Here is a 19,679-nt window from a genome sequence, read left to right as displayed (position 1 = left end):
CTTTTCTTTTCCTTTTTCCTTTGATGAATTTGGTGGATCTAAATTATCTAATAACTGCATCTTATTAATTTATTAGATAGCATATATAATGACAAATGACGAGCCCACTAGTCACGGACCATACAAGGGAGTAGGAGAAGAGTAAGGAGAAGATTTATTATTGTTCGTTCAAGTTATTTGTTACTTTGAAGAAATTATAATAATAAGTGGCAATTTAATTACTGGGAAGAAATCAGCTGTGTACTTCGGACAAATTCACCAATAAAGCTAACATTTTCCAACATAGGCAAACCTAAAGTCCCCCCCTTTTGTCGGATCTATTTCGTGAAAAAACAATTTATTGAACAAAACACATTAAAAACGAAATATATATATATATATAGCAGGATATATCATAATGTCTTTATGAGAAAAAAAATATATTATTTATGAATATCCACTCAATAGAAGAATAGAAGATAGAGAGTGATAAGATATTCAATATGAAAGGGAGAGAAAAACAAAATAGATTTCTTCTTTTGTTCACCTTAAATACTTAACTGTCCAACTTTTGTTACATAATCTATTTGATTTAAAAATTGTCCAACTTTTGTGGAATTTCAAAAGAAACAATGGGCAACACATTTTTTGTTGCGAAAATTCAATAACCTCCTACATCTTTTTGTTTCTTTTTCTTCTTTTGGAGTACATTTTATTTTAAATCTGTTAAGAAACAAATACTTTAAAGATTATTTTCCATTTGTCCTTTTTTTTTAATTAATCTCAAATTGCAACCTAGAATCTAGAAACCAAACCTGAATGATCTGTTGAAGTAAATTTCTGAGAATAATATAGAAATTCTTTCATATCAACCTGATTTATTTTTTAGGTTAATCATATCAACATAATTTAAAAGAACAAATATAAAATGTACAAAATAAAATAATATTAACGAAGAGAGTATTAGAACCTTTTCCGGCCTTTTGCTGGCAGCATATTCATTCATTTTGTTCGTCTTTTTTCTTACCTTTATTTAATTGACTTCTACATTTTTTTTCAATTTACTTTCAATTTAATAACTTTTTGCCGTCAGCGGGTCGTCTTCTCTCACATTAGTCAATTATATCAATTAACTAATTTGAACTTCAAATTTGAAACATAATATAACAGGAAAGACAACATTAATTCGCCAATTTGACTTGATAATATAAGAAATTATATATTAATTATTAAACGTACACTTTTGGCGTACGAGAAAAACAAAAAGTACAGAGCTAGATATAGGCTAATTAAATGAAGCGAAGGAATGCTGGAAAAAATCTGCAGCTGTCGTAAAATTGATTGTCTACCGTGGCTGTTCATCAACCTTACTCTTCTTAGTTGCTGCCTCCGGCGAGTCGACATTCCGATTCCGACCGTTTGAGACACACGACATGTCGATTGAACCAAATCTTCGTTTCTTAAATTCAAATTCGTTTATGTGTCCTCTGGATGCTTCCGTGATGAACCGCGAGCAATCCTCTACCTTATCCTACCCGAAACAAAACAGACCAGAGCAAGACAAAAACATGAGTTTCCTTTAGCAGCGCCAAGAAATTGGTCAATTTGTTTGGGAAAAGGAAAAAAGATTGAAACCTTGTCGACTTGAAGAAAACCCAGAAGCTGGTCGTGGTATTTAACGGCGACGCAGGGTTCTACGTCGTTGATAACTCGAAGCATAATGGCGCTTGCCATTACCGATGGAAGAAAACATACGAATCTAGAATCTGGAAATTAATTAAGAGCAAGAGAAAGAAACGTCAATTAGAGAAAATAATGTGATAGAACTTACAAGTGAAGTTTTGGTATTAATTATAACGTCTTCATATGGCTCACCTAAAATGACAGAGAGAAGTAATCGCTCACATCTACAGAGAAATTCTGAACAGAGCTGGTCCTTCAAACCGAGCCGTCTTACAATATAATCAAGAAAGGAAAGTGGGTTCACCGGATTCATTCTCCAAAGAAGCGTAGAGAGAACAAGAATCTCCATTCTTTTAATCGTCTTCGCTTCGAAAAAGTACTCATTTTCCTCAACCTACAAAAACAAGAAAAAAAATCCCAATTTCAATCAAAGAGGAGGTGGGTTTAACTAATTAAATGTGATAATGTGGCATTCTTTGGAATTTACCTGAAGGTCTAAGAGAAGGGGAACTTGGGTTTCCTCCACCTTGGCGGCAAGAGATAAACAAGCAATTGCGGTGAGATGGGTCATCCAGGGCTTGCCAATCTGAAAGTGGGGGCTGGACAGAAATCTGTCGACATAATCAACGGCTAAAACGGCGGTGAGGGCAGTGAAAGAGTAGTGGGCATTAACCTTTAGTATCCAGTCCACAGCCTTGGCTCGAGCCGCGGCAAGAAGGGGATTTTGTGGGAGAGTGTTGTGGAGCTTATTTTTGGTCTCCTTTGAGAACAGAGAGACCAGCTCCTCGTCCTCCCAGAGAAAGTCCCTCTCCGACAAAACGACGGAGTTTGGGGAGTGGATATTAACATTTAATACTGAGTTAGCTTCGTGCTTGGGTTCCTCCTCCCACTGCTCTTCCAAGCAGTACAGGGAATCAAGAAGAATTGAGGAAGAGTTTTGATACCCTGAAGAAATCGAGTGTGCAATTGAAATTGGATAACAATGCCGTTTTGCCATCCTATAGTTTCTCATTTCCTCTCATTGTTTTTTAATGTTGCTAGCTAGAAGATGGAATTTTGAGTGGAAAAAGCAGGCTGAGGCTGAACGAAAGAGGTGGTGGCTGTGGCTGTGGCTGAAGACTGAAGACTGAAGGTTTTATTTGCAGATGATATGCATATGCTTCTGTATTGGGAGCCTCTCGTGCTTATAATCAGCAGACATAAAAACATGGGCCATGCAACATAATCAGTCGACACGTGACACTCGTACAATGTACTTGTGGGCCACAAGGGACAGCCGAACCGGTCGATTAACCCCGAATCATGAAGCCTCAACCGTCCGATCAAACCGATAATAATCTGACCATACAGAGAGCAGAGAAGTTGAAGTGAAGTGAACCCACCTCATCAGTCACCTGAGTACAAATTATCTAACTTAACACTAATTAATGCTAAGCTTAAGCACACAGGTCTACGAGGCTTAAGTTGCAATGGTCCCAATCTGCCGTAGTTGCTAAATGGCTTGGACTTGTTTGCAACTTTGGGTTTGGATACTTTTTTCTTTTCCTTTTTCTCTCTTTAATTTCCCTCTCCCCTTCAAATCCAGCTTTCGAGTTTCTGCTTAAGCCAAAGCATGGCTAAAGCGAAAAAGGAGTTGAAATCACGGGTCCTTCGTTTTTTCCTCCTCTTTTGTCAATGAGAGTACAAAAATGGATGAATTTGAATGGACCGCTTTAAAAACACGACAGTTTTCTTTTGCAGAATTACTTATAGCATTTGAACCTTGGCCTCCCCACACCACGTCCAGCACTTTTCACCTGCACATTTTGAGGCTATCGACTACTAATTTTGCATTAGTCAAACTTCTCCTAAACCCCAAACGGATTCTAAAAGCTAAGCTAATGGGCTTCCGACTTCGTTTACTTTTTTCACTCAACATTTTTGGGAATTGGTATTGGCAAATTTTGTGGTATTAAATAGGGGCAATGTCAGCGGAGGGCCATGTCCCTTTTTGCTAAAAATGCTGTGTCTGTGCATTAGAGAGAAAGATTAGTGAGCGGACAAAAAGGGAAGTGTGAGCAGGTAGGACAGCATCAATGAAGGCCGAGGGAGGGGGCAGTCCCACCAAAACGACTTACAGAAGTCAGAAGTCAGAAACCCAATTTCGAAACTTCAACAGGGAATTTTGCCATTGTTTTCTGTACAGACAACCTTCAAAGCCTCTGCCCTAGCTACACCCCTTTATTGCCTTTTTCTTTCTTTTCCTTCTTCCCACCATTATTTTTCAACTTCACCTTCCCCAGCAACATAAAGAGTAAGAGAGAGACAATTCGCTTCATCATTGTGGCTAAAGCTAAAGATTAGCGAATTCATCCCCACTCAGAAAAGGGGAAAAAAGGGTAAATTTAAAAAGTCTCCTAATTTTGAACTAGGGTAGGAATGGAACCCCCGCACTGTTAATCTGATTGGACCTGTCTAAATAATGGAAGACATTTATGAGGGTTGGTGTTTTGGCAAAGACAATGGGTTCATTATAATTCACGAGCCTAAGCTGTGCTCAAATCATGCAACCACGATTACTGATGATGGTGCAAGTGTGGAGGACCATGGATTTTTCTTCTTCCAGTTGGTTTTGTATGGGGTCGGGTCGGGTCAGATCAAATTTTAAATGGCACATCCCTAATCATCACGTTCGCACGACCTAATTTGATCGTAGGTTACCTAATACAAGACGATTTTGAATTTTGAATTTTTATTCAAATAGTGGGAGCAACAGGTGCCTCTACTGCCTTGTGATTTTGCTTTACCTTCGTCCAAAAGATCTCATACTATTGGAGAAGTTATCCTTCACTTCCTATACTCACGACTTCCACCTCGTATAAACAAACACGGACTAAAACCCCACCTACAAAAACCTTCTAGAAATAGAAATGTCATATGTATAAATTATATATGAGAGTCTAGATCAACTTGCACGCATTTTGACTAATATCACGAGACAATTATCTAAACAGGTGGTCGAACAAAAAATAAATAAATTTTTAATTCCAAATAGGTGGCCACTATATATCCTAGATCTTTGATATAACTATATTTGGATCTCAAACATATTATTTAAAACATAAGTTCATAAATTCATAAAAGTTGTTTTTGGTCCATAGATCGGTTATTTCTAAACATTAGTATGAAGCTTGCAAGATTGAATTCAAAAGTTTCAATTTATGCCGGCATAAACTCAACTAAATGCATGGCTCCATTTTCCAACCTAGACTATTTGAACTTTACCCCGGAGTCAGCGCCCTCCAAAAATTCCCAATCTCAACACCCTGCAACTCCACTCCACCAATCATGGTTGCTCTTCACAACATTGAGGTGTTTTCAGAAGGGATACAGTTTTGGTATTAACTAGCAACTCATAAGCAACATGTTAATGCTCAAACCTTGTGTCATTTTCAAACTTAAGACATCGGTTGTACGCTTTCTGCAGCAAAAGCGAGAAAGAGAATAAAAAAAGAAGGAAAATGGTGTAAGTGAAATGGCGGTGAATGCTTTTGACTGTAGGATTGAAAAAGGGGAGAGAGAACCAGAAAAGAAATCACACATCTACTAAAACAAGCACATGCAGGAGAGATAGAGAGATACTCACACCACTGCTTTACCACCGTTTTGACGAATGAAGACCTTGAAAGAGCTCAGTGATTCATTAGGCAGCTGCCGCTCGGCTCTTTTGACTTGACCTGTTGCAATTATCAGCTTGACTGTGAAAGGGACCACCCTGATCCCTGCTTTCCTCAGATCCAAATCCAATCGCTTACATAACATCATGACACCATTACACAAAATCATGCACTTCAATCCTTTTCCTTTGAACCTTCATTGGCTAACCCCACGAGGCCGCTTTTATGCCTTCATTTTCCCACCGCCAACATCATCCGCCTTACGCTTACAAATGTATCTTTTTTACCCATCACAGTTCCTGATATTATAGCTGGAATCATCAACTCTTCAACCTCCCTCATGCATCTGAGATTTTGATTATTTCTCTACTTTTTTGATGGTTCATCATGAACCTAAGAACATGCGTAATCTGATCTAGGCTTTTAGCACATGGTAGGGATTGTAGAGAACAAACTAAAAGGAATAAATTTTATCTAATCTAGTACCTTCCTTTTCACATTATCTGTCTGAATAGACAAAATATATGTCCTGGTGACTCGACTATACATTGATCTTATCAATAACCACAGGCAAGAAATAGCTGCAAGTCAATGAAGTGAAGTTCATTTCAATGATTATCGATTGTTATCAGTTTCAAAAATTGTGCGGTGCCTGTCCAGGATATGATATCCACTGCATTGACAATCTATACATCTTGCCTTCATGTAGGTCACCAACCATAAATAACTCATCTAATCAGTCATACATTACTCTTAATAAAAAGAAAACCATATCCACAACTCAGCATCCAGGCTCAAATTCATCAACTGCCACGTTTGAAATGTTCCCGGATAAACCGCTCTGCATATGATGGATACTTATTTCGGATATATGCCCGAAGACACTTTTGATACGAGAAGTCAATCCATCCACCATCAGTCCTTATAACAAAGAGGCATCTTGAGTGCCGAAATTGGGGATGCCGATCGACCTTCAACAGCAGAAAATAGCTTACATTATTTAAAAGGTAAAAAATGATGATTTTGGGCTGGGTTAACATCAAATAACTCTAACAAACAAAATATTAGCAAGCTTCTGCACGTCTTAAAATGAGAGGTGGGTGGGAAAGGGAAAAAAGAACAGGATAGATAAAATTGTATGGGTAGACAACGAAGGTAAAGTGTCATTTTAAAAAAAAAAAGGAAAATTGGTATCTTGCAACTTTCAATTTTTTTATATTTTTATTTTGAAAATGGAATATATGTTAAACCAGGGAGCCTGGCCAACAGACAGAAATGTCCTCAATCCAAAGAAGAGAAGACAACCAACAAAAAGAGCCAAGGTAAGGTGAGGACTGCCAAAGCAAGGCCATGAGCCACAAAGTTACTCTATATAATGCAAGGTATTGTCCTCATGTAGCAACCTAGCTCAAATGTGGTCCAAGATCATAGTTGAGCAACATAAAAACACAGCCAGACTCCAGCAAGCTACTTTTGCAACACCAGCATATTTGTTCTGTTCCAGCAAAATAAACTTGTGACCATTGAACATGCTTTATAACTGTGTTATATCTCTACTGTACGAACTTCAGCGGAAGAGCATGATAGCCAACAGAAATCTTCAATGTACAAGCAAGCACAACATAGCATAAAAAGTCTTAATCAGACAAGCTTCAATATTAGTTCGGTATGAGTTGCTCTTAGTATGATATTGCATGATGAATTCCAGCACACTTCAAATTTGCCCCTTACTGGGAAAGAGTTGGGTGTGAATTGGAGGCCATTACTTGACCTGCACGGGCAGAAACTTGAGAAGGTGCGCTACAAATGTTCTTAGGGCCAAATTAGTCATTAGCTGGGAAGTTTGTTAGAGCAATAGTTATAATGGGAGTTGGAGGATAGAGGGAGGCAAGTATTATGATAAAGATTCTGATGTGGAGCGTGAGCCAGAAGCTTCTGCCAATCCCTACCATTTATTTTTGTCATTTTACTTGGTCACCCCAGCACTTATTTTACAATTTCATCCTTTTATCTTTACGCTCCATGTAGCAAATGATTGGTAGGGCAACTTTCGGAATTAATTAATTTATCCTTTGTAATTTGCGCTGGAATTGTTAACCAAAACTAGTTTGGAATTGCAGAAATTATTGACTTAAAATGAGAGGTGTTGGATTCCAAGTGGCTTGGAGTTGAAAGAATTAAGGGAGGGATCTCAAGTTTCTTCCCCAACTCTGTAATCCTTTTTCATCTCAATGCTAATATCAGCTGCTAAAATGCCTAGACTTCAAGTAAAGATACATGAGATTTTCCTACCCAAAAAAGAAAAGAAAGGAAAAGGATGAAGAATAAGCTACTTTCCAAGGTCCATCTCGCCTACGGGGGTGAATTTGTTAGAAATTAATTCTGGTATGGGCTTTACAGATTAGGCAAGAGGTCACAAATTGCATTTTGAGATTTTGAAAATATCTATATACCAAATGTCATTTGTTTCTTTATCTGACTTTACTTCTATACAACCAAACAAAAAAAAACTTGCAAACTGCATATTTGAAACTTGATTGACCAGCTGAAGTAATGTAAGACAATATGACACAGTAAGAACTCTGAACCATTCAATGCACATTAAATAATACCATGATGGATTCAAGTCCACATCCAATTTTGTCTTCGGCATGTGGATGATGAGCAAGAAGCCTGTTAACCACAATTCTCTCGTCCACAGATGTCAATCGCTCTCCATCCACATACCTAGTAAAAAAATAACAAGAATGAGCTAGAAAGTTGAATATATCCACACTCAAAAATGCTCAAAGAGAAGCATAAGATTACAAGCACGACAGTAAGATCCCAAATCCACAATTTCAAAATTTCAGTTACAAGCACGTAGCTGACCACAAACGCATAATGGAGAAGTATGCTCCTCTGATGGAATGAATTAAACTCAAAGTCACTCCATGTTCTTTGCTGAGGCCAAATATCAGTCAGATACCAAATCCACAAAGAAAACTAAGAAAGGTCGTATGTAACACACTGGCGTTAATCCTAACTCCCATGTTCATTTTTCTTTCTACTATAGTATATTTAGAAGCATATCCGTAGTTGCTGTTGTTGCAGGAAAGTTTCAACATATAGGGTCACATATGTAAATATCAAATTCATTATGCTATTTATCAAGTGATCCAATTAAAGTGATCTAGCTGAGAGTTGCATTACGAAAGTAATTATCATATTGTCATGAAAAAAATACTGGATACCATTCAAAATTTCTAACTACGTTTTGACTTAAAACATGTTCTTATATGTCTGTCTGTGAAATTTAACAAAAAGCGTTATCCCCATTGAACAGAAAAACCTACCCCTTTGAAACACATAGTGCCTATGATATAAAGTATAAACATTCCGGGTGAAATTGGGAGGATAATACAAACCTATTTGAGTGGAGGATCTCTTTTGTGAGGGATATGATAGGCTCGATGTCGTTGAGCATTTCCTCTTCCTGGTCCTTCCACTTCCGATAATCAGGCTCATCCCACCTTGAGTACTTGGGTGGGTCACTGGAACTCAAAACTGAGGTAATATTTTCAGCAGATGTTAAGTTGCCGTCTGGTGGAGTAGGCGCCGCCGTCGCAGTACAGCAAGACCGGCGAGTCACCTGTACGATTCCAGTGCATAGACCGCGGTGTCTGAGCCCCAACCGAAGAAGAGGATGCCCCCGGAGTAGCAAAGAAGCAGCCATGAGGATCAAATGTTCATGTGGAGAGCGAGCTCAATGCTGAGCAACACGAAGCTGCTGCATTTCGTCTCTTGGGATGATGATACAGCTCTGCTTGACGAATGGATTATTGGGCTTTATGGGCCGAAAGCATTGGGCCCCATGGGACTGTAGAAGCAATCAAATTCCTCGTGATTGTGGATGGGCCCAACGTTGAAACCTCCGTTGGGCCCATTTTCACATTACCAAACGAATAGATAACTAGACCACCGCCCTTGCTGTCTTTTTTTTGAAATTTTGATTTTGCAGATTTCTCGTGTGTTTTTGCTTTTCCAATAATTTTCCAACTCGTTCATTTTTCTATATTTGACAAAATTTCATTTTTAAATACGGCAAATCCGGCTGTTGATGATGAGGACGGAAATTGCTTTGGAAAGTTATTACTTTAATAATCATCTTTTGTATCTTTTCCACGTGGATCTTTTTCTTTTTCAAACGCTGGTATGCTGGCTATTTTTGAAAAGAGAAGGAAATAATCTACATTATTATTAAAGATAATTCGTATAAATTTGAAGAATTCGAAAAAAAGAAAAAGAAAAAGAAGAAGGGCACTAGTTTTTTCTTGAAAAAAAAAAAAAGAGAGGCGAAGGAGAGGGAGAGCGAAGGAGAGAGAGGGAGGGAGGGTATGAGTCCACGAAGACCACGTGAGGTCGTCCGCTCCGCATTCTATCTCACAGTGGAGGTGACTATTCTATTCAAAAAAGTTTGTAAAAGAAAACAAAATAAAAGAAACTTTTCCAAAAGCCAATTGGAATTTATTTTCAGGTCCGTCATCTCGTTCCTCTCTCTCTCTCTCTCTCTCTCTCTCTCTCTCTCAGAGAACGGGAATCAACGGAAGTAGAAGAACAGCGTCCGAGACCCTCAACCTACTCCGCCGTGCCGCCTCCGCATGATCGGTAATATTCCAAGGGCTCAACCCGAGATTGTTCCTTCTTCAACTCGCCCTGAATGGGCCAATCAGCTTCGTCGGCTGCGATTCTTAGCCGCCGCGATAGCAATCACAGTCATCGATCTAAGATCAAATCAACGGCCTTGATCTCCCCTATGCACCTCGATGAAACCGATGAATTTCAGGAAATCATTCATGGAGCCTCCGACTTTATTTCGGATCTTCCAGATGAGTGCTTGGCTTGCATTTTCCAATCCCTCAGCTCCGTCGACCGGAAGGGCTGCTCTCTCGTATGCCGGCGTTGGCTCAAAGTTGAGGGGCAAAGTCGTCACCGTCTCTCCCTTAAAGCAGAAGCGGATCTTTCCCCCATGATACCGTCCCTATTTACTCGATTCGATGCCGTTACCAAGCTTGCTTTGAAGTGTGACCGTAGATCTACAAGTGTCGGAGACGACGCGCTTATTCTCATCTCCCTTCGGTGCCGTAACTTGACTCGTCTCAAGCTTCGTGCGTGCCGTGAATTGACCGATGTCGGTATGGCTGCTTTTGCCAAGAACTGCAAGGGTTTGAAAAAACTATCGTGCGGATCTTGCACATTTGGAGCCAAGGGAATGAACGCAATTCTTGATAATTGTTCAGCCCTCGAAGAATTATCAGTGAAGCGACTTCGTGGTATTACTGACTCGGCTGCTGAGCCGATTGGGCCTGGCGTTGCTGGGTCGTCTCTCAAAACTATTTGCTTAAAAGATCTTTACAATGCACAGTCTTTTGGACCGCTTGTAGTCGGGGCGAAAATTCTGAGGACTTTGAAACTCTTCCGTTGCTCAGGTGATTGGGATGCGTTACTCAGAGTTATAGCAGACCGAGTGACAAGTCTTGTTGAAGTCCATCTCGAGAGGCTTCAGGTAAGTGATGTAGGTCTCTCTGCCATCTCGAATTGCTTGGATCTGGAAATTCTGCACCTCGTTAAAACCCCCGAGTGTACCAATCTGGGCATTGTAGCTGTAGCAGAACGGTGCAAGCTCTTGAGGAAGCTGCACATTGATGGATGGAAGGCTAATAGGATCGGCGATGAGGGTTTAGTAGCAGTTGCCAAAAATTGCTCTAACCTCCAGGAACTGGTTCTCATCGGAGTAAATCCCACGAAGGTAAGCCTGGAAATGTTGGCATCGAATTGCCGAAATTTAGAGCGGTTGGCATTGTGCGGAAGCGACACGGTTGGTGATAACGAAATCTCATGCATTGCCGCAAAATGCATTGCACTGAAAAAACTTTGCATTAAGAGTTGTCCTGTTTCGGATCAAGGTATGGAAGCGCTTGCTGAAGGGTGCCCAAATTTGGTGAAAGTGAAGGTTAAGAAATGTCGAGGTGTAACTCCTGAAGGTGCAGATTCGTTGAGGTTAAGTAGGGGATCGCTTGCAGTGAATTTAGACAGTGGTGAACCTGAACATCCGGATATAAGTGCAAGTGATGGCGGGATTCAGGATAATGTTGTTGATTTTCCCCCAATTCCAAGTCAAGTTCCGCCTCCCATGATTGCATCAAGTAGTACTGGGCGATCTTCGTTTCTAAAGACAAGGTTAGGCCTTTTGGCGGGGAGGGGTTTAGTTGCTTGTACACGGAGAAGGTGGTCAGGTGGTAATAGCAGTTCTGGTATTAATAATTAGACATCAGGAACGAAGCAAGTTTCAAAACGTAAATGCTTCTGGTCTTGTTCTTTTGCATTGTTTTTCTGGTTGTGTTGCCTTGATTCCGTGTTTAGTGTATTTAATTTAATGCTGTGTGCTCTGCTTATTGCTCGTCTTGGAATCAAATATTCATGCTCCTCGCCTTCTTCTTATAATGTGGAATCTTTGCGTCTGATAGATGTCTAGTGCATGAGTGTACTAATTCACGTCCACTACTTTGACAAGTGTTGAGAATATCTGGTGTAATTGATAGACACTCCTGTATCTATGTATCCGACTCCAAACCATTACGGCCAGTGGCGCACCTAGAAGGTATAGATTATTTTGATCAAATCTCAATGCCACATTGCACCCAGAAAACTTAGTTCTATTTGCATTCCTAACATCTTTTAATGTTAGAACAATGCCCCTAGTGAGGAGTACCTCTATTTGATTACCATTTGACCATGAGCATAATCTTCATTTCTTTGATTAACCATTTTCCGTAACATAACTTGGTTATGTGCACGGTATTCACTATCTTTTCTCACCGAGCTGTGCCCATGTCCAGTTACCCTCATGTGGTTGTGAAGAGCTTTGGTGTGCTTGTTTCAGTATACTAGACATATCACCGTTTTCCAACTAGTGAAACAATCACTCTGTTGGATGTTTCGTTTGGAATCTAGAAGAACTACTTGCTTTATTATCTTCTTTGAACCGGCCAGCTCATGGTCGATCCATAACCGGGGCTGGCATGGCGTCTTTGTGAAGTCTAGCAACATGTTGTTGATGCGTATATACCATAATCGGTTACTTATCATGGAGAAACAAAAAAGAAGGTTGCCTTTTTCCATATTCAAATGTTTGATCCATGTACTGATCTCCATCTGATTCTGGTCATCATTAACACTTGTGAGAAACACCGCGGAAGTTTTGGACAAGACTATGTAATGGAGGAAAAGGTAGCTTACAGCTTGATTTGCTTTGCTTTATGATCCATGGAGATTTGTTATCGGTTTCAGTGGAAGTTTGACAGGGGACCCCTCCTCATTTGTTCACCGGAAGATCGTGGCTTCCTCAATTCTGCTGGTGAAGGTATCGTTGACTTGAATCATGTATTTACTTTATCTGGATGTCTATGAAGTTGTACCTAACGGAAAATTGTCGTCTGCCGAATCTGCCTGAAATTACTTGGTGGGAAGTTTACATATCATCTTGTTTTTGTTGGTCTTACTTTTATTATTGTTCCCCTTGTTAATTGAATTTTCAATACACTAAGTTATTGTTAAGTTTCTTTGGATCTGTTCGTTTTATGAACAATACCGCATTAAAAAAGCCCTTCTCCCGCATTTATGGGAGTATTTTAATGCATTTGACCCGCAGAGTTGCAGTATCCTGGCCTTCAAGTATTTTCGCAGTGGTCAAACATTGCAGCCCCGTTTGCTTGTTTTTTAAGACAATTTGATGTAATTTGCAACATAAATATAAGAGAGACGGGGTGAGGCCGTCAAGCCCATTAATATTTGCTTGAATTGCAACTGGTGGTTGTCCCCTCCACTAGGAGCAAAAATTTATATGCGGTGGTTGGATTGGATCTCATTGGTGCAGTAACATTTGTGGAGATCTTAGTCTGATAATTGTATGAATCTTTTTCACAGTGCAATATCGTTGTAGTTTCAAGAAATGGTTTTAGGACATATTGGACTGGTCTTGTTCGTTGTTTTATAAAATCATGATTCCGTTTCAGACTGGAAGGAGCATCTAATGGTAAACTAACTGTAGAATTCACTTTTGTCTTTGTATTAATATTTTGTAGGGTGTTGTCTGTTCTAGCAGATTACCTTGGTCCGTGTAACAATTAACACTACAATAATGTCTATACAACAACTAACAATTCTGCCGGCTGCATTGGAGCGTATCATGGGCAAGGGGGAAAGTGCAGACATGACACGATGGGAAACAAGTGAACACCACATATTTGATACCCTTATCAGTTCCACCAGCAATTAAATCTTTGTACGTGAAGTGAGTATTGAGAAATGTTTATTAAGTGGCTCCCTAGAAAATACTAACATGTTTACATCTGTGTCATTTTGTAACAGCTGCGAATAGGACAACTGAAAACTAAATTAATTACTGTGTAACAGCACAATCAACTTATCAATGGCATTAATGAGAGTCACCCTTTTCAAAATCATAAGTAAATCGACTAAAAGTCGTCACTTTTGAGCTTACATCACAATTGAATCAATGCCCATCACAGTATTTAATTCAAAACCAATATGAGAGCTGAAACATTTTGCATTCCACACAGCGCCAGCGCGGTGGAGGCGGGTAAACATCAGACGAGGGGCCTGTGGAAGTTGAATCAGCCAATCCAAGCTCTGGATTGAATCATTTGACAGCGGATGATAAGAAATTTAACTGTAACTGGTCGTGCTTGAACATAATTTGGGTGCTCCGATACCCTGTGTTGGTCTTCGACAAAGCGACGTGTATGACTTACGAGACGAAATGTGATGGAAGGTGGGAGGAAGAACCATATAAAATTTCTATGACAAAGTTAGAGCTAATTAAATAATCTAATTTTTTAAATGATAACCTTCATTTGGCTGGAAATTTCTGACAAGGTTCCACGTAGTACTACTACTGTGTTCAATTTTTATAACAAAGTATATTTTGATAGTTAGCATTATTTTTATCATCTTTTAAAATTATTTGTATATCATTATCAATCATTATACTTTTAAATAGAATCACTTTTGGCAATGATAATGGCCAATATTACATTTATGTTTAACAAAATATAAATTTAAAAATGACAATGTCAAAATCAAAATATTAGAGATTCAAATCATCATTGCATGTTGTTGAACTCTAAAAATGAAAGAAAAAATAAATGAATATAATTCACCCATAAACAACATGTACTCATTCTAACGTTACTAGTAATAAAAAAAAATCCTTTGAAAATATCTTTTATAATATTAATTGGAAAATGTTTGAAAAATTTTTCCTTTTGACTTTTGAGTTTTTTCTTGGGCCTGGGCTTCAAAATACCATCTCCCCTCTTTTGAGCTTGGGCAAATATAGCCCTGCCCAGGTATTATTTCCCAACTTTTTTTTTTTATAATTTTGAGAACATTAAATATGATCCATTGAGACCTGGTCTTTCTCCATATTCTTTTTGCTTCGACCGCATTCGTTTTTCTAAAATTATTAGGGACGAGGAGTAGATTTGAGCCAACTTTTGATCAATCAATTCAACCAATATGTTAGTATTTCGTCGACAGATGTTTACAAAATTGAAAATTTATACGGTTGGCTGCCAAACTCATTATTTTATCCTTCACCAGACTTTTGATAGATTTGAAGCTATGAAATCCAACTTCTGTTTCTGCAAAATTGCAAATTTCTTAACTCTACACAAACCCAAAAACTAGCTAAATCGAGCCAAACATAAAACATTTGGATCAAAATCTAATTCAGTGGCCTGTTCTATTCGCTGCTCAAAGCTTTTACTCGCACTCTATCTTCGAAGTTCGAACATGATTGCTTAACTACTGTTCCGAGTGTAATTCGTAGATTTTAGGATCCCAAAAGCATCGGTTCAGCTTCAGTCGCATTTCTATGTGAAGAAGTGATAAAATGGCATCGGAGTTGTCATCGGCGGCTGGGCTTAACCTAATTGCACGGAAGGTGGTTGTTATAATGTCAAATCCAAAGAGGTGGAGAATGGTGGTAGAGGGCCAAGCCACGGGTCAAGAAAATTAGTATGATTGGAGAAAACATAGACTGCCTTCTTTGCCCAAATTACTGTAGCTGTCGACGTATATTTACCTGCTTCAGTAATGGGAGGCATCTTCCCAACATTGTGTTTCTTCCGCCAGAACCAATAGCCCCATCTAATGCTATTATGCACGCTCTGAAAGTGATAATAAAGGTGCAATAAGACATTACCCTTTATTACATTTGGTACTGTTAGCTTAGCATTTATGTGGCTGCGTTGAGGTTCAACGATTGCAAATATGATGATAGATCTCAAGGACCTGTATGGGCAATTTATTGCAGCTTTGGATATTGGGTGGGTGAGAATAGAGATTGTCTTTGGTTACTCGTATTGAATGGACAAAAGATCTTTTCCCCTCTCCCATTTGGCTTGGCGGGTCCATGTTCTTTACACTGTTGTAGCATCGTTAAAACCCATTTAGATTCAGATTAGTTATAGATTACTTATTTCAGCCATCTTCGTTTGTACAGTGCAGGATAGGGTGTCCGGAAAAAGGTGAAGGGGACCTATTATGAAAGTGCATGGTGCTCCTTCCCCCTCTTAAATTCGTGGTGGACCAGTATCTAATTCTCATTTCTTTATGTCTTTCTTTGGTGTTTACTGTGCTTGATGTATAAACTATCAGCATGCTTAATTGGCTGTCTGATAATCAGCTATCACTAACCTTTGTCGTTTGACGAAAACATGTATCAGTTAGAACAACTATTAATTGGGCATTTTATTACTTGCTGCCGAATATTGGTACGGATGCAGTATGCTTATTAGTTACGGTTAAGTCCTTTCTACCTTAATTATCCTTGAACATAATGGTGGACTGACAAATTTTCTTGAAGAATTATCATTTTCCATTCATCTATTTCTATACTGGGAAAGAAGGGTACTTAACTAGACACTCTTAGCCATTGCAGACCCAGCCAACTTAGCAAGAAACAATAATTGTTGCAGGGCTAAGGTTGCCGATGGATATATATTATGCCAGCTAAGCGATGTTGACAAGAGAAGAAGTTTTACCCCTCGCAAAAGATCCTTCTATAATAATTTTCTAACCCCAACATTTTAGGAAAAGTTTTCTCCGACTCTATGCTATTCCTATATGTCTCCTTCAGGATCTACTGAGTGTTTATGAGAATTTATCAAACATGTAAGGAGTTAGCTGATCGTGAAAGATTCAACTTCATCCCTTCTTGCAGGAAATTTAGCAGGCGGGTTTTCTTTTGATACCATGGATTGCTTCTGTCAAAGCAAATGAAGCATGAGACTTGAGAGAGTGGGAAGACCAAAGCTGTCTTGTATGGTGGGCCGACATAAGGACAAAGTTTGGTGCAATTTGAATCCAATGGAGCTTTCAACCTTTTTGAGGACCACATCAACTACAATAGACAAATTGTTATGAGACATTTGCCGGTAATGAGTGTTAAATGATGTATTTTTTGGGAAACAGAACCTTGGATTATGTATATTCCTTAACACTTGCATGTTTGGCTTCCTGCCCCTTAAATTATATTATTTCAGGAAGTTGCATTGGAAAGATCCTACAACGTTTATTGATATGCAAGATATGTATTGGGGAGAAATTGAAGTTAAGAGATGATAATGAATTATTAAAGTAGAAATCACAGTTGTGCCAAATGAATAGTTGTAATAGGATCCTAGATTTCTTTTAGAAAAATTTAATTTTAATTTCTTTTGGTGGCGAAATCACTACCACAGCATAAATAATATGTGCAGCCAGGACTAGGAGGTTGAAGCGTGTTTCCCACACTAAATGTCAGCGAGTAGGTGTAGTAAGTACCATGATTGCTCTTTTTCCCATTTAATTGTGAAGAGGAATAGGAGTACACAGCCATCGGTTTTCTTTCAGTAAAATGGAAAGTGGCCTTCCCATGCTTAACTGTCTGTTGCAACACACTTTAAGGAGTCTATGTTTGTCTTCAGACTCTTCTTGTAGCTCTTCGTCTTCCAGGTGGGTTTACGCCATCTTCTGGAGGATCCTCCCTAGAAACTTTCCTCCTCCCAAGTAAGAAAACTAAAAACTCAAGTGCCCAAGTAAGGAAGTGATGGATGAGTCGTATTCTAATTCGTGAGATATTTTTCCGCACATGTTTTGCTTTACTGCAGGTGGGAATTCGGTGGGAGTGTTCTTGATCGCTCTAAAGGAAACAAGAGGAACTGGTATGTATGGTGGACAAAGATGAAAATTCTGTTAGAATTCTTGGCTGCTTATGGAGTTCATGGGTTGACTTTATGTCAGGATTCTCGTTTGGGAAGATGGGTTTTGTGATTTCCATGAATGTGAAAGAGCAGGGGGTGGATGTATTACAGGGAGGTTTGGCGTTGATCTCTTCTTCAAAATGTCCCATGAGGTTTACAGTTATGGAGAAGGGTGAGAGAATTCACACATTCATTCACTCTTTTTTTTTTTTTTTCATACGGTTCTAAAATATGTTAGTTGAAGTGAAGATGTTGGATACGTTCATCAGAGAATTTGTATGTCCCTGGTTACAGATTAGTGGGAAAAGTTGGAGCAGATAATGGTCATAAATGGGTGTTCAGAGATAACGCAACTGAAAGTGATCCGAACCTCATCTCCTCGTGGAACTCATCCATTGAGCCTGTAAGAGAACTTTTTCCAATTTGTATGTCAGTTAAATTCTACGGGTACCAGTTTTCTTGACGTTTCCACTTTTATTCATGTGCAGCAACCTCGAGCATGGGAATCTCAATTTAAATCAGGCATTCAGGTTACTATTCTACAAACTTAGCTTGCCATAAGTAAAACACTGCAGTATAAATGATCATGTCCAGCTTATCAGAGATACTTATTTTTGTAGACAATTGCAGTCATTGCTGTACGAGAAGGAGTAGTTCAACTGGGCTCTTTTGATAAGGTTTTGCTTTACTTTTTCTTCTCTCAGGTAGCTTTTGCCGCAGCTACACGGATTGATGGCTTCTTTTTTCTCTCAGGTTGCGGAAGATCTCAATTTAGTCATTAGTGTACAGAGGAAATTCAGCTATCTGCACAGCATGCCAGGTATCTTTGCGGTACAAAGACCTTACCTTCCTAGCCAACATCCATACGTTTTAAAGTCAGATGTCCACATGATCGAAAACCAATCAACTGGGTTAAAAAGACTGTTCAGCTCAATGCTTGATGAATCTCTTATCAAATCCATCAACTTAGGCTGGAACACCCCTCAACATCCCTTGGCTTCTGGGTCGCTATTGTGGCCAATCCCACCTCTTCTTCCTTCCACTCCATGCAGTAGTCTTGGAACTTTTAAATCAAAGTTGCCTTCTAATACCACTACCCCACCTTGTGAAGCCAACGACCCACCCGACGTTGTTCTAAACATCAGCCACCAGAACCCAAATATGATGAAGGCTAGCAGCTCAGAAGCAAAGATTGAAACCTCCAACCAGTTAGATCCAGCTCAAGAAACAGAAGAGAAACCAAGCTGCATAAACCCTGGTCTGGGTTTTGAAGATGGGATGGTGACAGAATTGGAATTCAGGCTTGGAGAGACAAGCCAGAATGGTATAAATCTCAATTAATTAGGAAAACTACCCTTGCATTAATTGTCATAAAAAGGATGACTTTGGTACTTGCATGGATTCGGCCCAAGTTGTAAAATCACTTGTTCGAGTCTTAGGCAATAAAAAGTATCTAGGTACTAAAGTAGTTTAATTAATAAAAAAGAGATGTCTTTTTATCTTTCATCTGTGTCTCTCTAGTTATTAGCAAATGGCTGAGCCGTAGTACTTGATATTGAGAGCAGAATGAATTGGGATTGTGGCATTGGTTTGTTTCTCTGCATTATTTGGAGTGTTAAAGAGTTAAGAGTAGTTATTTGGGGATCAAGGTGAATATATGTGATAGTGATGATAAAAGGATCCGTCCACTCATTGAGGGCAGCGTGGGGTTCCACTCCGGTGGTCTATCCCAATCCTTTCTGCAGGTAGTAGTAGTGCACCACAGGCAATGGTCCCCGGAAACAAATTGAAGGAGAGAAACATGACAAGAGAGTGTTAGAATTTGGATCAAGTTGTCTTTGACATATGAATACCATCACCCGACACAATGGATGGTCCCAGCTTCTTTAAGTTTTTATTTTTTCATTTCTTTCTTTAGGGGGCTATGATATGAATACGAGTTGTTTGTGGGGCTGCTTCTGATTCAATTGAAAGCTGATGATAAGTCCCATTTTCTTTGCTAAGATCTTTGGAAAATGATTTCCTCTCACTAATGTCTTGTGAGAATTATTTA

The 19,679-nt window shown here is 39.1% G+C and overlaps 4 protein-coding genes across 6 annotated transcripts; 2 read left to right on the top strand and 2 right to left on the bottom strand.

Moving 5' to 3' along the window:
- Positions 1-1,164: 1,164 nt before the first annotated feature.
- Positions 1,165-5,762, bottom strand: LOC111007307 (cyclin-D3-1). 2 transcript variants are annotated; one of them, XM_022279634.2, is made up of 5 exons: positions 5,288-5,762; positions 2,150-5,122; positions 1,855-2,056; positions 1,615-1,745; positions 1,165-1,510 (listed from the first exon to the last, which is right to left on the bottom strand). In XM_022279634.2, exons 2-5 carry the CDS (start codon positions 2,672-2,674, stop codon positions 1,325-1,327), a joined length of 1,044 nt encoding a protein of 347 aa, XP_022135326.2. In that variant the 5' UTR covers positions 2,675-5,122; positions 5,288-5,762; the 3' UTR covers positions 1,165-1,324. The 2 variants fall into 2 exon arrangements, with proteins under 2 accessions (XP_022135326.2, XP_022135319.2); XM_022279627.2 differs by having other exon boundaries at positions 2,150-3,000.
- A 138-nt stretch (positions 5,763-5,900) lies between these two features.
- On the bottom strand, positions 5,901-9,123 carry LOC111007322 (DCL-like protein). 2 transcript variants are annotated; one of them, XM_088119433.1, is made up of 4 exons: positions 8,726-9,123; positions 7,931-8,045; positions 6,722-6,813; positions 6,151-6,289 (listed from the first exon to the last, which is right to left on the bottom strand). In XM_088119433.1, the coding sequence occupies exons 1-3, from the start codon at positions 9,031-9,033 to the stop codon at positions 6,727-6,729; spliced, it is 510 nt and encodes a 169-aa protein (XP_087975559.1). In that variant the 5' UTR covers positions 9,034-9,123; the 3' UTR covers positions 6,151-6,289; positions 6,722-6,726. The 2 variants fall into 2 exon arrangements, with proteins under 2 accessions (XP_022135338.1, XP_087975559.1); XM_022279646.2 differs by lacking the exon at positions 6,722-6,813 and having other exon boundaries at positions 5,901-6,289; positions 8,726-9,118.
- A 592-nt stretch (positions 9,124-9,715) lies between these two features.
- On the top strand, positions 9,716-11,757 carry LOC111005479 (F-box protein At1g47056). The gene has a single exon (XM_022276987.2). It carries the CDS (start codon positions 10,018-10,020, stop codon positions 11,623-11,625), a length of 1,608 nt encoding a protein of 535 aa, XP_022132679.1. The 5' UTR covers positions 9,716-10,017; the 3' UTR covers positions 11,626-11,757.
- Positions 11,758-14,832: 3,075 nt separating this feature from the next.
- On the top strand, positions 14,833-19,130 carry LOC111011859 (protein RICE SALT SENSITIVE 3). Its single transcript, XM_022285798.2, has 8 exons — positions 14,833-16,819; positions 17,144-17,432; positions 17,534-17,587; positions 17,667-17,798; positions 17,921-18,029; positions 18,115-18,156; positions 18,247-18,303; positions 18,380-19,130. The coding sequence occupies exons 2-8, from the start codon at positions 17,281-17,283 to the stop codon at positions 18,965-18,967; spliced, it is 1,134 nt and encodes a 377-aa protein (XP_022141490.2). The 5' UTR covers positions 14,833-16,819; positions 17,144-17,280; the 3' UTR covers positions 18,968-19,130.
- Positions 19,131-19,679: the final 549 nt, after the last annotated feature.

Source organism: Momordica charantia (assembly GCF_013281855.1).
Source record: "Momordica charantia cultivar OHB3-1 chromosome 11 unlocalized genomic scaffold, Mcharantia_2.0 BLBB01000011.1, whole genome shotgun sequence".
NCBI classification, from domain to species: Eukaryota; Viridiplantae; Streptophyta; class Magnoliopsida; order Cucurbitales; family Cucurbitaceae; genus Momordica; species Momordica charantia.
The sequence above is the reverse complement of the archived record's forward strand: the minus strand, read 5'-3'. Positions and strand labels throughout refer to the sequence as shown.